Below are 16222 nucleotides of genomic sequence, written 5' to 3'. Positions count from 1 at the left end.
AACGCCACTAATTTTTTTAACGCGCGATTAACGCATGCACGTTCTGTGATGTTTGAGCCTTGGTCCGCGCCGTAGTTTGGAAATCAGGAAGCATTAACGTTGATATCAAGCAGAAACAAAGCTCCGTGAGCAGAAAAGGAGGAATAAAATGGGTATATTGGCAAGTTCAGCTTCAAATTGAGAAAGATGTCCTGCATTTTGGGTGAGAGAGAGAGAGAGAGGGAGCGCGTCAGCTCTCCCCGTCTGTCTCGTTTCACCGTGGCAGAGAGAGTGAGAGACAGACAGACGGAGAACGGGGGGGGGGGGGGGGGGGGGAAGACAGAGAGGGAGAGAGAGAGGCAGTGAGAGAGGGACCGACGGAGAACGGGAACGAGAGAGAGAGATACCGAGAGAGAAAGAGAGAGGGGGGAGAGAGCATTCACGCAGCTTCTCCTGTCTGTGGCTGGAGAGATGTAGAGGATAGCACCAATTAACTTCACACAGTGCAGCCTGAGAGATGTGTATTCCCAGTAACTAGTAGCAATAATAACAATATTACCAATGGCCAAATACTTACCCATACTAATGATAATAGCTACTACCCATAATACAACAGTGCATCTTTGCACAAAGCTCTCAGGTTTAAGGTAGCCTACCTCGGTTTAAGGTAGATTTAGAACAGATTAAAAAAATGCGGTTAATTTGCGATTAATCGTGATTAACTATGGAAATCATGCGATTAATCGCGATTAAATATTTTAATCGATTGACAGCCCTAATATATATATATATATATATATATATATATATATATATATATATATATATATATATATATATATATATATATAATCTCTACAGTATATATAAAATTGCAGCTTCTAGATAGCATGTTTTCTTGCAAATTACTTTTTCGTTCAAAACACCGGTGCGATGTTGCTCTGCTAGTTCTCCAGAAAATGTATCTTGTCAGTCGACCGATTGCAGTGAAGAGGATGTGAGGTTTGATTTTAGTTAGGCAGCGGACAGGATAGCAAAACAACCAGAATGACAATGGAGAAAGTAGCAGGATCGGCGCCGATAGGAGGTTTAACAAACTATCATTATAGGCTGAACTTTGCTCCGATAGTGGCTGATAGCTGCGTAGCCTCCACCAGTCATGCGGGGACATACATCAGCGTTTTGCATGGAGGCTCCATACGTGACTTAAAGTTAACTTTAAGACAGCTTTATTCATAAATGATGAGCATGATAAGGTTGGCTATAGTATGGTATTAGACTGAAGATAACTGCTGCTCTGTGAGGAGCTGTGAGGGCACTGACACTTAAGTGAGCTAGAAGAAAAAAGGAACAGGCCAGCACTCTAAGGGCCCTATCGTTGTACGGCGCTATCATTTGCACAGCGTTTGTGCACCTCTTATGCTATCTTCCCTCCGTCTTAAGCTATCGTCTGCCTCCACCATCCAGTTTTGCGCTGGAATCTAAGCGCAGACACAGGTGTAGTCAAAAAAGTAAAAAAAAAAAAAAAAAAAAAAAGTAGTAGTCATAAAGAAAGGAAACACAAAGACGGGGAAAAGGAGAGAGGGCTCACTCTGTTGTGTTGGTGTTTGTCTGCCAGGTGGAGCGGAGCGAGCTGGGGGGAGACCAGCCCACACTCTGGGGTCAGACCAACCACCGGTCAGTGTCACATGCATGTGCACGGACACACACACACACACACACACACACACACACACACACACACACACACACACACACAATCCTTCTCTCCTCTCTTTACAAGCTGTGTATCTGTCTGTTAGCACTTGAGGAAACTGAAAACAAACAAGCCCATGGTTGAAGAGATGTGTTGTTTTTCATAGATGAGATCACCTGGTTGCACCAGCTGTGCACAAGTTCAAACGTAGCCTGGTTTGAGCGTCTCACTAAGTCAGAGTTTACGCTTTACTACAATTTTAACGGTTGCACCAACTGAAATAGTTCCAAAGTATGCATAAGTTAAATCTTGCACCTGGCCTTTAGTAGGTGTAAAGTCCTCCGTAAAATAGCGGTTGGCAGAGCGCTTTGCAATATGACATGGCACATCGTTTTGAGAGGTGGGATAACTTGCAGGATGAGGATGTTTAACCTCTGCTACTGCATAGCAAAGTCCACGAGAGACAAAATAACATTACAGTAAAACAGTGTAACCAGCATGTTCCCAGTATAACCAGCATGTTCCCAGTGTAACCAGCATGTTCCCAGTATAACCAGCAGCTTGTGTTTGTGTTTGTGAAGGAGTGCACGCAGCAGGGCTGGAGGAATGACACACTTCTGAAGAGGTAATTCTCCATGGACGCCCCCATGTGCCTTTTATTGAGTAGAAACATACACTGTATAAAAATATGGACATAGCCTCCGTGACGTCACCCATAGAGGGCCAGAGTCCCACCCCTTCCGGTCGGGCACTACGCGCACCAGCGTCTGAAAAAATATGAATGGTGGTGAATGGCGAGAGACATGACAACCTGCGACTTTGTTGACTAGTTATCTTTTAAATTGACAAACCACATGTGTACCTCATGGTACAATTCAAACGGGATCAAAAAGTTATTATTATTATTTTTTAACGCTGGCGTGTGTGCTGAAGCAGGAAGTAGGTGTGACTTTGGCTCTCTATTAGTTTGTGGACTGCCGTTTTGAAGCCTCGACTTTGGCATTTTGACGGTTGCCATCTTGGTTCTCGTGCAGCTAGCGTGAGACCAGGGGTTTGCCGCAGCGCCGCCTGCTATTGGTCCGTGATCGGCGAGCTGCGAGATCACTGGTGGCACGGCGGCTCTGTATGAAACCCCTGGTCTCACGCTAGCTGCACGAGAACTAGGGATGTCAACGCTTACAACACTTTCTACACCGGTACACGGGACCTTCTGGCAGCGTGTAACCGGTTAACCGGACGTTTTGTCTTTTTGTTTTTTTTTACCACATTTTCATTGCCATGCTTTTTTTTTTACCGCATTTTCCATTAACGTTACTGCACTTGTGTGAACACTTTAGTGTCACGTTAAAGTTATCATCTGTAGTTTACAGGCAGCATTATCACCACTAGCTAAACAGTTTATTTTTTATGAGAAATGAAACACAGTAAGACAGACTAACCCGCTTGCTGCCGATGTTGACGGAAAACAATCCGCTTTTGCATTCTATTGAGCAGCAAAATGTCCAGACAGCAGTGTGACACAGTCCGCATATTAGGAGCGCGTCCAAGAGTACGAAAAATCCGCTGTCCCTCGTTGCCCAGATTGTGTATCAGCAGGGCTTTCTTCCTTTCAACGTTAGCATCAGCTAGCTGCTAGCTGCTAGCCCTAGTATGAACATTTCAAAGGATTCATGCCAGAGAACCCACGGGATCGGCGGCTCGCCAGGCAGGGCGAGGAACGGGGAGAGAGGTGCGAGCAGAGAATCCATCATCCTCGTCGCCAATGTTACGTTTAATAACTTGTGGACCACGACGTAACTGTTAAACGTTTTATTCTCATGCGGTCACACTGGCACCATGTTTACAATTACAACCACACCACTTTCCAGCAGGACTGTTGTAAAGCTGCCTGTCTTAAAGGTACAGCCACAGCTGATGTGACGCAGACGTGTAGTCGGTTATTGTTTTTTCTAAACGGTTATGATTTAATATCCGGTTAGCCGGGTACACGGTGACATTCCTAACGAGAACCAAGATGGCGACGGTCAAAATGTCAAATGGCTTCAAAACGGGAGTCCACAAACCAATGGGTGATTTTTATTCAATTATTTATTCATTTGATTATCTGTTTTGCATTTTCTTTTAAATATCTCTTATTTATAATCTAAACCTATCCTTCTTGAACCGTCTTGTTCCTCTGTGTTGTATGAACTTGTTTGTTGTTCTCCTCGACCTGCCTCTGGCTGTGCAGGCCATGCATCCTGGTGATGAACTCATTGAAGCTGACGTCCCCCGGGAATGTCTGCAAGCTGCTGCGAGAGTGAGTAGATCAGTGATACTCAACTTGCTTTGCTTGGGGGCCACTTCTGCAAAATGATAGGAGGCCAGGGGCCAGTTAATAAACATACTTTTTTTTTTTTTTTATCTGTAGTGGATTGTAGGTTTTTGGGGTGTCAGCTGGAGTTTAGTCTCACAATTTTGTGTACACAGAATAGTTAGTTAGGTTAGGTTAAGTTAGTTAAGTACATATACTGTAAGTGCCTGGGCTGCGAGCATATTTGACAATTTAGCTGGAGCTCAGTCAAACTTTATTTAACATTAGTTGTCATTGTGAATTAGAAAATGGTCGGGGGGCCACTCTGCATCATCTGCAGAGATGGTGCAGAGAGATGGCCCCCGGGCCGCAAGTTGAGTATGACTGGAGTAGATGATCCGTGGTCCATGTTCAGCTAGCACGTAAGTCCAGGAACCTCGCCACACACTTGCTGGGTGTGCTCCCATCAATTCTGACAGGGCCGCACAGTTTGCATTAGTTCTTACTGGTTCCATGTTGGTTTGGTTTTGTAGTTTTGTTAGAGCGGGATCAATAACCCCCCTTCCCCCGAAAATTAAGTTAATGCAACTTCACAAAGTAATGTTAACTTCATCATCCATTTTTTAAGACCTGTCAAAATTGTATTTAAGACCATTTAGGGCGTACAATTCTGATTATTAGACGTGTTAAGGACCCACGGAAACCCTGTTATCCCCTGTCCCCTCTGGTCAGCTACCTGGCGGTGGAGTGGGAGGTGCGTCGGGGCACTCCACGGCTCTTCAGCGGAGACAGCATTCAGAGCAGCAGCTGCAGAGTCCCCCTACAGAACAACAGCAGCGACTGCGGCCTCTACCTGCTGCAGTATGTGGAGAGCTTCCTGCTGGTATGACATCATCACTCACATCACACCCAATGGAGTTAGAGGAAAATATGGCAGTTGTGTGATTTCCTAGTGGAGCTGACTGTGGAGACACAAACCACATTTTTGTTTCAATTAATGTTTTGATTGGCTGTTGCATGAACCTAGTTGCAGAAATGTCAAACAGTTTCAACTTTTCAGTAGTAAAAAATGCTAAGCTAATGTCAGGCAACACAATGGGGAAACAAAACCCAGTTAGCTCCAACAACAACTTCCAACTAGCTAATTAATTACCTGAACATGTCGATGAAGTTGCCGATGCCTCAGTTAAAGTTTGATCATATAATGAAATGTTTTACTCTCAATTTTAATGTTATGATTAGTTTTACACAATATAATTTATAATCATCCATTAGAGTCCTAAAAGTAACTGAATGTATACAATGGTAATCTAAATGCATCAACAATTCAAGTTCATCATTGCAAAAATTACACTTGTTTTCAATATCAAAAATTTTAGAGATTTTTTTTTTTTTTTTTTTTATATATACCGTAGTATAAATTTCTGATGTGTACAACTTTCTAGTTAATTAGTACAATTGCTTACCTTTCTGTGCAATCTATCGGACAGTCCTCACCCTAAATGAGCTCTCTGATTGGCTCCTCAGAACCCTAAACGAGCTCTCTGATTAGCTCCTCAGAACCCTAAATAAGCTCTCTGAATGCTCCTCAGAACCCTAAACAAGCTCTCTAATTGGCTCCTCAGAACCCTAAACAAGCTTTCTAAATGGCTCCTCAGAACCCTAGATGAGCTCTCTGATTGGCTCCTCAGAACCCTAAATGAGCTCTCTGATTGGCTCCTCAGAACCCGGTAGTGCACTTTGCCTTCCCATTGCGGTTGGAGCACTGGTTTCCACGGCAACGGGTGTGGAGAAAGAGGGACGAGATCAGGAGCCTGGTGTTGGACATGCACCGGAAGCAAGAGGAAGAGGAGGGACCTAAGTCCTGACCGACCAATCAGCTGCTGCCTGGTGTTATTGACCGTCCAATCAGTTGCCTGCCAGCACACTGAAGAAGACTCCTGACCGACCAATAGATTACAGCAGGGATGATGTATTTTTGTAAGCCAACCCATAATTCATGCACTTCCTGGTTCCCTCTTCTCAAAGTCAATGGGATATTTGTATGGGAATTTTGGTTAAATGTCTGAATAAGGTCTGTGGTTAACAAAAGTTTATGAAACAGCAAACTTTGTGTTCAGTAAGATAATCTTCACGAATGAGGACCACTTTTATGATTTTTGAAACTTTCTGAAAATTGTGATTTAAAAAAAACATTTAAAATTGGTCCTCATTTGTGAAGATTATCTTGCTGAACACAAAGGTCTCAGTTTCATAAACTTTTGTGAACCACAAATCTATTTCAGGCATTTAACCAAAATCTCCATACAAAAATCCCATTGACTTTGAGATGAAGGAACCAGGAAATGCACTGTCTTCTGGGTTGGCCTCCACAAATCTGACATCCCTGTGGTACTCTATTAGCTGCTGGCATATTCACATACTGAGGAAGCCTCCTGACTGACCAATCAGCTGCCGGCACACGGCAACAACAGCTCATTAACTAGTGCAATAAATTCTACCTTTATATTAATATTATTATTATTTTATAATTTTTCTACAGTAACGCACTATTCTTTGTTGTATAATTTAAATTCCTTCTAAGAGAATGTTCACTTGAATAAAATTGTTTCCAAAATATTCCAACATGAGTTTATTTTTAATTTTTGTTAAATGTGTTATTTATTAGGGGTTCAAGCCCCCGAAGGGGGCTGGAAAGCCTATTGTATTTGCTATGTGTGTTTCTTTCTTTCTTTCTTTCTTCTTGTTCTTTCTTCTTATTTTCCTTCCGTAAAACCGTGTATATCTCAGTAACCCTAAGGCCCACAGTAACCACATTTTGCACAATAGGCTAGGAAACCCACCCACTACTCAGAAACAACACAAATATACCAATCTACTAGGGCTGGGTCGGTTTGAAAATTTTAAAACCGGTTCGATATTGCCGTCTAAACCGGATCGAACCGGTATACCGATTTATTTTGTAATAATCTTTTTTTTTTTTTTTTTTTTTTTTTTTTTTTTTTTAAGCAGGGCTCCCGAGTGTGGCCCATAACTGTCTGTAGTGCAACTTCAGTCCACCTGATAGCGATAATACACCTCTAAAGGGGCGTTCACACCGAGATATTTATTTTTCGCTCTGTCGCTCAAGTCAACCCTTTGGAATCGCTCTGTCGCTCTGTTTAAATCGCTCATCAACAGGCACACGAAATGACGGACATGTGGGGGCTATAACGTTACGCAATGTCATGCTGTTTGTCCACTACGAGCCACCGTCATTGTTTACAAGCTAAGCCTATCAGCGTGCTCCTAATGCGAGCTGCATACCGGTAGTACAGACTTTCACTTCATGTCAGCTGTCAGCCTGTCAATGTGGTTTGTTGCCACACAATAAACCAGCGGTTTGTTCCAAGCCAGTGTGATCCTTGACTCGCTCTCACACGGCAGCCAATCAGCATTGAACAGCGAGCGACTGATGCCAGCGTATTTTCGCTCGAGTTGGAATATTTCATCTTGAGCGACGAGCGTATTTTCTCCCTGTCGCTCTGTCTCTGCCGCTCGGACGCCCAGCGATTATTCTCCCAGGCGAATATACGCTCAATCGCTCGTTTGCATTGACTTTGTATGTAAACTCGACGCCAGCAACAAACTTTAATAGGTCGGTGTAAACGCAGCTTAAGCTGGTATTGTCAACCAGCAATGATACTGAATAAAAAGAAGCAGGACACCTGTGTAACAAACACACCCTGTATTTATTTCTCATAACTATTCAGCTCAACTTTTCTTCTAAACATCAAAATAATAAATGAAATAAGACTTCTGCCTATAGTGCAACTTGAGAAAAGGCTAATAAAAACACAAGCAGTGCAATCAGAATGGATTGGCTTACAGCTGAGCTGCCTTATAAACTTCAAAACTCACAAATTCACACAATATAGGGCCTAGGCATGGGTCGGTTTGAACATTTTGAAACCGGTTCGATATTCCCCAAAAAAACGTATAAAAGCGGCTGCAGTTGGTGGCGATAATGCACCTCTAAGCTGGTATGCTGCCAACCAGCACGAACACTGAATACAAATAAGCAGAACCTTTTAACTGTAACAACACACTGTTTTTATTTCTCATAACTATTCAGCTTAACTTTTCTTCAAACATCAACATAATAAACAAAATAAGACTTTTGCCTACTAGTGCAACTTGAGAAGAGGCTAATACGAACAATAGTGCAATCAGAATGGACTGGCAAAAAACTAAAAAAAAACTTTTTTTTTTTTTTTTTTTTTTTTTTATTAAAGGTTTTTTCGGTTTGCACGTGATCAAACCGGTTTGGGCTCGTATACCGAACCGAACCGGTAAAACCGGAAATCGACCCATGCCTACAATCTACCCATTTTTGCGATATAACCAACACCTATTTTCCTGTTTTTCTAACCATCCATACCACTGGGCCAATCCCTGAAATTTGGCCCAATGACAGATATGACACATATTCAAGCCCCTTCGGGGGCAATAGGCTTGAACCCCTGGTATTGCCAATTGCGGCTATATTTTTATTATTATTTTTAAACCGCTCATATACGTCTCAACAAGGTTTTTATCTCAGTGCTGTGACATTAATTAACCGTGATCTGTGTCTCAAACTAGGCTGTGTTGGCTACTTGAATTTGAGCGAATTGGGCCAGGAAAGTCCTTGAATTTGATGTTTCAGAAGGTGTGGGAACCCTGAGCACAGTTAAAGGTGAAATCATCAAAAAATGTAAATACGTTCACAACAGATCAGAATGGATGGGAACAGATCCACACACTGAGTTGATTTGTTGAACTGTTTTTTTATTTATTGGATGCATGTTTTGATTTATGTTTAGAGTCAAGAACGGTGTTGGGCAAGTTACTCAGGAAATGTAATTACGGTAGTTATTTATTACTGATTACTCCTTTAAAAAGTAATACATTTACTTATTACTTGGTATGAAAAGTAATTAGTTACGTTACTCGTTACATTACTATATTACTTTTGCTACCCCCCTGCGAAAAAGTGACATACACCCCGTTTAGCCAGCTCCTTTTAGAACTGATTCCACTTTATTGGAACAATAATTAACCTGACGGGAGGAGTCAACAATCAGCCAAACTGCATACTTTTTATTTATTTGCATACCTAAGACAAAAAACGAATCGCGTTCTGGCAACGCAGTAGTCTCGCATAGCCAGACGTATCTCCACACTTCATTTGAGTGCTGTGCCAGTGTTGGAGAAAGTAATGAAGTTACTTGGATTAGTAACTCTAATATTGCTGTAATGGAAATTGTAATCCCTTACACTACTCATTACTGGGAAAGTAGTTTAATGGACTTATCAGTCCAGTGCAAATCAGTGTTCACGGATGAACTGTCTCACCACCAGGCTCTCTTAAGTCAGGTGTGTGTGTGTGTGTGTGTGTGTGCGTGTGCGCGCGCGTTCGCATGGCATTGAGGGCAGTGCAGGTGAAGGGCAGTCAGCTCACAGACACACACAGGCTTCATACATAGATACACAGTGTGTTCATGTGAACTCTTGTCCTCTGAAGCGCTTTGTGATCAACACGTGTGAGAAACACTGAATAAATCATTCAGACTTGAATTGAGTCGGGGATCGTAAGCTTGTGGAGCCTGAACCTCGCCCCAAAAACCATTATGTCATTTGTATGCAGCTTTTTAAAATTTCAAGCCCATATTTCAACTCCGAGCCCACTGAGGGAGACCCTCATCTTTGGTGGAGCCGAGTGCACAGACATACAATACAAAACAATAACTTAATACATACAGAGTGAAATATAACAACACAATCACACCAGACAATTATGATAACAAAATCAATCAGATCATTTACAAAATCATACACAATGTTCTTTAATCATGGCCTTGAACTGACAAAGAGATGGGAGAGAGCCTATCTTAAAGGTGTTTTGAAGGATATTCCAGGAATGTGGAGCAGCAAATGAGAAAACAGTCTTACCAAGGTCTGTGCCAATAGCCTACAGAGAACCTTAAAGCAACTACGAGCAACATTTTCGCTTCTTATGAAACAGTCTAAATTGAATAGTGATGCCTCACATCTTACCTATAACAGCAGATGAGACCAAAGCCGAGTGAGTCGGCGAGTGCTCTCTTGTTGTTTATAGAGTCTCTGGGATGGAAAGATGCGGAAGTGAAATGAAACGGTTTACGGCAGCCAGTTCAGACATAACCACAAAATTACTTCCAAACAAACTGTTAGAATATAACGAGAGATGTTCGCGAGAGTAGAAAACCCCTGGAAGTAGCGAGGAAATTGGCCATTCTTCTTGTTTAGAGTCTGTTGCTAGGCAGAGCGAAACGGTTTACATTTATGACAAGTAGGACTCAGCTCACCGTCCGCGGCTAAACTTTCTTCCAGGCTTATAAACTCGTGACAAAAACCTCCTTATCTGACCTGATGGTCGGTTTTCATCCAACTGCTCTCAGTCCGACTTGTGGATATTATTATTTGCCACGAGATGTGAATTGATTCAGGTGGGCATAATGCTGAGTCTATGCCCAGCCATGCTGACTGCTGCTACTTCAACGTTAGTAACAAATTAAACGACTTGATTTCACTTGAACACGTGTAACGTTACTCACACTTGGTTGAAAATTAGGAAAGAAGCGTACAAAGTTTCATGCTTATAACACGGCCTCATTCAGGTCCACAGAGCGCTGGGTGCGTTTGTTTGTGTCCCCGGCACATGCAGGTGTGAATTCCCCATGTTAAAAACAGTGTTGTTTGAAACAAAGGACCCCGCCCAGCCAGAAAACTAGAGACGAATAGGACGCTACACCTCACGTTAGTTGGCTGTGCAATGGAGAGGAGGAAAGAATTCCACACAAACCTAGTCCGCAAAAAAAAACCTATCAAAATTCCACATGATCGACATGAGTCCTCAACGATCAATTATCGATTTTCGATTATTGATACCCATCCCTACTCCTAACTCGTCAAATACTGACGTTTTCCTCAGGACACCAGGGATGGGCTTTTGGGTAATAAATAGACCACGGTCCCCCCATTTTTCTTCTTACAGATTATGAAAAATGCAGATTATAAACTTTCAAATGATACATTGAAAATAGTTGAAGAAGATATGCTTATTTGAATGTTCGTACTCCTAAAACATTCAAAGAAAATCACCCTGAAAGTTGGTGAACAAGCTTGGTTTTCCCTGAACAAGCTTAGTTAGCTAACAAATATTTAGTGATTGTAAAAGTGTTGTTTGTTATACTGAGTGCATTCTTCAACATTTAAACAATGTAATATGTGAAAAAAGTGAAAAACCTTTCTTAAACAGTTGTCTAATTGTTACTCTTTTCACCAGAGCGTGTCACAAATGTTATGTATCAAGTGTAAAAGCTGGCCTGGCCTGCTTCGCCTCAGAGTGGGACTAGACGGTGATGAGGTCATGTTTTGCGGGAAAGGCTAATCTGACAGATTAAGACCTCCAGGCCCCCGGCCCGGCCCGCTCCTCCATAATCTGTAAATCCTGCAGATCATAACCCGACCCAACAGAGACACACTTCACTCCGGTCCATGTTTCACTTCACTCCTGACCTCTACTCACCTAAAAGTCACTATCGTCTTGGAAATGAAGACTCAAAGCACGTTTTTGGTTGTTACAGTTATGGTTAGGCAACTAAAACAGCTTGGTTAAGCTTAGAGAAATGGTTTGGTCATGGTTAAATAAGGAAAAAGGGCACGAAAGATACTTCCAATTGAAATACTGTACATCAGTCCCTCCAGGATTTTTTTTTTTTTTTTTTTTTTGACAAATCAAAAATGCTTGATTATGCAATGGCTTTTCTCAACTACTACCTAATGGCAACCTTTCTCAAAAATTGCAATGCAATTTGCAAAGTTTTGTCTTTTTTTGTATTTGTTTTTGCAGTAAAATTGTGGGAACTGGCAAAAGTTGCAAGTTGAGGAACCTGTTTTGCCCTTTGCGGAGAAATGAGAGGGATTTGGAAAAATTGCAAGCTTTATAGAATCTGATCTATAGAATATTGGTCTATAGATCACAATTTCGTGACCAGTTTCCCTAATTGAGTGAAAAGAGTGAAAGTGTGTTGTAAGCGTGTGGAAAGTGTGTCGTGGGTGACAGATGAGCGGGGGTCACAGCAGGGTGCTTTCCTGCGCCCGTTGACCTTTTGCTGCCTAATGCGTCCCACCAGTGGAGCAGATAATCCCTCAGTGACCTCCTGCCTGCCCAGCAGGGGGGCAGACTGATTTATGGGACGTTTTCACAGTGGTGTTTTTGGATGCAAGGGATTATGCCGCTTCCCAGTATTGGACGTTAATAGGCGTCCTTCGATATTGTGGGATGACGTATTTTTGTAGGACAACCCAGAAGTCATGTACTTCCTGGTTCCTTTGTCTAAAAGTCAATTGGATTTTTGTATGGGGATTTCGGTTAAATGCATGAAATTAAACTCACATCACCAGGCGCTCTCAAAGGAGAGAGAGCCTGGTACCCATTACTACAGGGAATGCTCATCCGCCCTAAGACCCGCCCCCCAGTTGTTTCTGCTGGTTCTTCCAGTGGTCTTTCCACTTTATCCCCCATAGAAGAATGGTTTTATATGGTGTTAGTTCATTTTATTTTTGTAGCTACATAGCACATTTATTTACGTTAATGATGCCCTGTTTTCAGAGCAGAATTGTTTTTTGGAGGCGTTCCCGGTGCCATCCTCGGGGGGAAGTGGTGTGTCTCCGCCGGAAGACACGGAAGGAGGGTTTTGGCCCCAGACTAGCATGAAATAAGGTTAACAAAAATGTATGAAAAAGCAAACTTTGTGTTCAGCAAGATAATCTTCTTCACAAATGGGGACCACTTTATGATTTCTGAAGCGTTTCCTTAAAATCGAGATTTTTAAGCACCATGCTTCATAACTCGATATTAGTTTAGTTTAGTATATTAGGTTAGTTAAAGGTTTGTACTGGAGTTTCCAAAGGTGAGGAGTCGTGCTGGATGACCCTGATTTTCAGACAGAAACTCATTCATAATACTGTAAACTAATTAAGAAAAAACTCATGAGAAAAAAGATGACTGATTTAGTCTGACATTATGCTATTTCCCTTGGGGGGGGGCGGGTTTAAATTAAAGAGACATTCTTTTTTATTTTTACTATATTTTTACAAGAGTACTTACACCAGTACTAAGTAAACTCTAAGCCCAGTAATTATACTTGTATCATATCTGCCTGCTGGTTTCCCCCAGACTCTCTCCTCTCCACTGAGCTGTAATGCCCTGGAGGTCACAGTAGCTTACCGACTTACAAAACCACTCACTGCTCTGAGCACTAACCATACACTGCAAAAAGTCTCCACCTTAACCACTCTGCTCTGAGCGCTAAGCGTACACTGCAAAAAGTCTCCACCTTAACCACTCTGCTCTGAGCGCTAAGCATACACTGCAAAAAGTCTCCACCTTAACCACTCTGCTCTGAGCGCTAAGCGTACACTGCAAAAAGTCTCCACCTTAAACATTCTGCTCTGAGCGCTAAGCATACACTGCAAAAAGTCTCCACCTTAACCACTCTGCTCTGAGCGCTAAGCATACACTGCAAAACATCTCCCCCTTAACCACTCTGCTAGTCTTACAAACTTACTTCACTTTTAAAACGTAAACAAAAATCAAGATTCTGCCAGTATTGTTCATTTCTTGAATATTTGTGAATATTAGTGGACTGATCAATTGTCTTGAACTCCACTAGAAGATTGGTGGAACCTGTGAGACTGCTTTGGAAACAATTGGATTATCTCATTAGCACACTGGCAGAAATTTCACTTGATTTTAAAAGAGATTATGAGACTAGAGGACTTGTTGAAAGTGACATTAGCAGCAGTCTCTAAATCTGATCATGTGGAGATTCGTCAATGTGGATTTACACAATAGCATTTGACAACATCCAAATTGGCCAAAACCACCATGTTTCACTTACAAAATCCCAGAGTTTGTACACACCTCAACTTGTTGATTTACCTAAACCCATGTGTGCCAATCTACTCCAACTAGAGCAGATGCTCAACCTTTTTCACATCAAGGACCCTCATTTAGTCTGATGAGATTTTGTGTCTTGGATGCAAATCTGGATTTTTTTTTTCCAATATTTTATTTTCAATTTTAACAATATATATGAACAAAAATGAACAAGCTCAGACACAGTAACAGAGCACAAACAAACAAACAAATAAACATACATATATCAACAGTTATCATAATGTGGTGCTACCATCCATAATAAGGTGCTTATATACTTATAAAAGATGTCATGCATGGGGTCCCACGCAAGGCGTCCAACAGAAACCAGCCGGGCAAGTCACCCACCGCCCTTAACCTCGTCGAGGTAGGCCAGAAACAGGTCCCAAATAGTTAGAAACTTTTTAAGTACCGTAAATTCCGGACTATAAGGCGCACCGGTGTATAAGCCGCACCTTCAAAGTTGACTATTTTTTTCTTATATAAGCCGCACCGGACTATAAGCCGCGGGTGTTTTAATGGTATTTTTTTTTTTTTTTTTTTTTTTTTTTTTTGTGTTTTAATGTTTAATTACCATATGTAATGCTCCCATTTATTAACATTTCAACAAAACAACATAACACAACACCACCTGTGTTGTTATTTACAGTGCACACAGTGTCATACAGTGTCATACAGTGTCATACAGTGTGGTGAAAAGAGGGCAAGAGAGGAAATTAAAACAGAAGTGGATTTATAGTTAGAAAGAGTGCTAAAAAAGAGATTTTTTTTTTTTTTTTTGAAAAAATCCATAGATAAGCCGCACCGTTATATAAGCCGCAGGGGCCAAAAAAGCCCAAAAAACGGGAAAAAAGGTGCGGCTTATAGTCCGGAATTTACGGTAAGTTGGTTCTCAAGGATCTGAGCCTCTCCATCCTTATAACAGAGATCATAGAAGGTGACGAGGGGGACTTCCATTCTTTCAGAATTAGTTTTTTGGCAACAGTTGTCCCCAGTGTCAGAGACTGTTGCACAGCTGTGGGGAAGTCCAGAGAGGTCTCCGAGCAACCGAAGATGGCGAGTTCTGGCTCCGGCTGAAGGGTAATTTTGTAGGCCTTAGAGTACCAGTCAAATATTTTGACCCAGAATCCCGACAGTGAAGGACAGAACCAGAAGGCCAGAGACAGAGTGCCCTCTGACACCTGTCACCTGTCACTAGTGGTGAGACAGAGGGGAAGAACCTGTGCAACTTGTGCTTAGAATAGTAAATATGATGAGCAACTTTAAATTTAATCAGCTGGTGTCTACTATTGACTGAGCAGAGTTGTACCACAGACAAACTCCTTTCCCATATAATGCCAGATAGTTCAATACCAAGTTCCCCCTGCCACACTTCTCTAATCCTCTCAGTAGAGGCCATGAATCTGGGAATATTTTAATTGTCAAATATGATGTAGTCCAGAACTCCATGACAGTTGGAGGTAGAGAGATAACAGAGAAACTATGCAATTCTTTACATTCTCTAACTGTGTTCCCCTCTTTTTTTTTTTTTTATGTTTTTTTTTCCCGATTTTTTATCCCATTTTTATCCCCCGTTTTTAGTGCTCATTTGAATTGCTCATTTGAATTACTCAATCCTGGTTGCTACTCCATCCTCTGCCGATCTGGGGAGAGCCGAGACTGATTCCATGCATCCTCCGAGACATGGGCAGTCAAGTCAGCCGCTTCTTTTCACCTGCCCGAGGAAGCTTCACCGGTAGGACATAGCACGTGGGAGGTTCACGCTATTCCAACCAGTTCCCCTCCCTCTGAACAGGCGCCCTTAACGATCAGAGGAGGAACCATATAAGCAACCAGGATGTTGCATGTTTTTGTGAAGGGGGTTCCTATATGAAGGAGACCCCCGGGAGGCACGGGGAGAACATGCAAACTCCACACAGAAAGGCCATTTTGCCGACTGTGTTCCCCTCTTATAAATTAAATAATGGTGACCCTGGACCCTGGTGGTCCCCGGACCCCATTTTGAGAACCACTGCACTAGAATAAACTGAATAGCCTACTAATAAACTGTCTGCTCATCCCGCAGGATTCCTGCAGGTTCAATGACAAAAACACAGACTTTTCCCAGACCTTTTTTCACCATAGAAGTGCAAAAGTAGGGGGGGGGGGGGGGGTGAGGTAAAATAATTCAAGATCAAGATTCAATAAATGTATTCCCATGTCAACATAGTTGATAGGAATTTGTCTTGGTTCACTCTCAAAGACAGTG

The 16222-nt window shown here is 42.1% G+C and overlaps 1 protein-coding gene across 2 annotated transcripts in view; it reads left to right on the top strand.

The window, feature by feature from the left end:
* Window positions 1–6510, top strand: part of LOC310773714 (sentrin-specific protease 7-like) — a 54941-nt gene extending 48431 nt beyond the window's left edge. The window contains exons 19-24 of one of the 2 annotated variants that reach the window (XR_014552554.1): window positions 1598–1656; window positions 2257–2300; window positions 3906–3974; window positions 4701–4851; window positions 5693–5948; window positions 6298–6510. Coding sequence is in view for 1 of the 2 variants with exons in the window: in XM_083633647.1 (XP_083489773.1) it covers window positions 1598–1656; window positions 2257–2300; window positions 3906–3974; window positions 4701–4851; window positions 5693–5836 (467 nt within the window). In the remaining variant the exon portion in view is untranslated. Of the gene's footprint in view, window positions 1–1597; window positions 1657–2256; window positions 2301–3905; window positions 3975–4700; window positions 4852–5692; window positions 6139–6297 lie in introns of those variants that run through there. The other variant, XM_083633647.1, reaches the window with a different exon arrangement.
* The last annotated feature ends 9712 nt before the right edge of the window (window positions 6511–16222 follow it).

This window comes from Poromitra crassiceps, assembly GCF_964638095.1.
Source record: "Poromitra crassiceps genome assembly, chromosome: 3".
In the NCBI taxonomy this organism is placed as follows: domain Eukaryota; kingdom Metazoa; phylum Chordata; class Actinopteri; order Beryciformes; family Melamphaidae; genus Poromitra; species Poromitra crassiceps.
The sequence above is the reverse complement of the archived record's forward strand: the minus strand, read 5'-3'. Positions and strand labels throughout refer to the sequence as shown.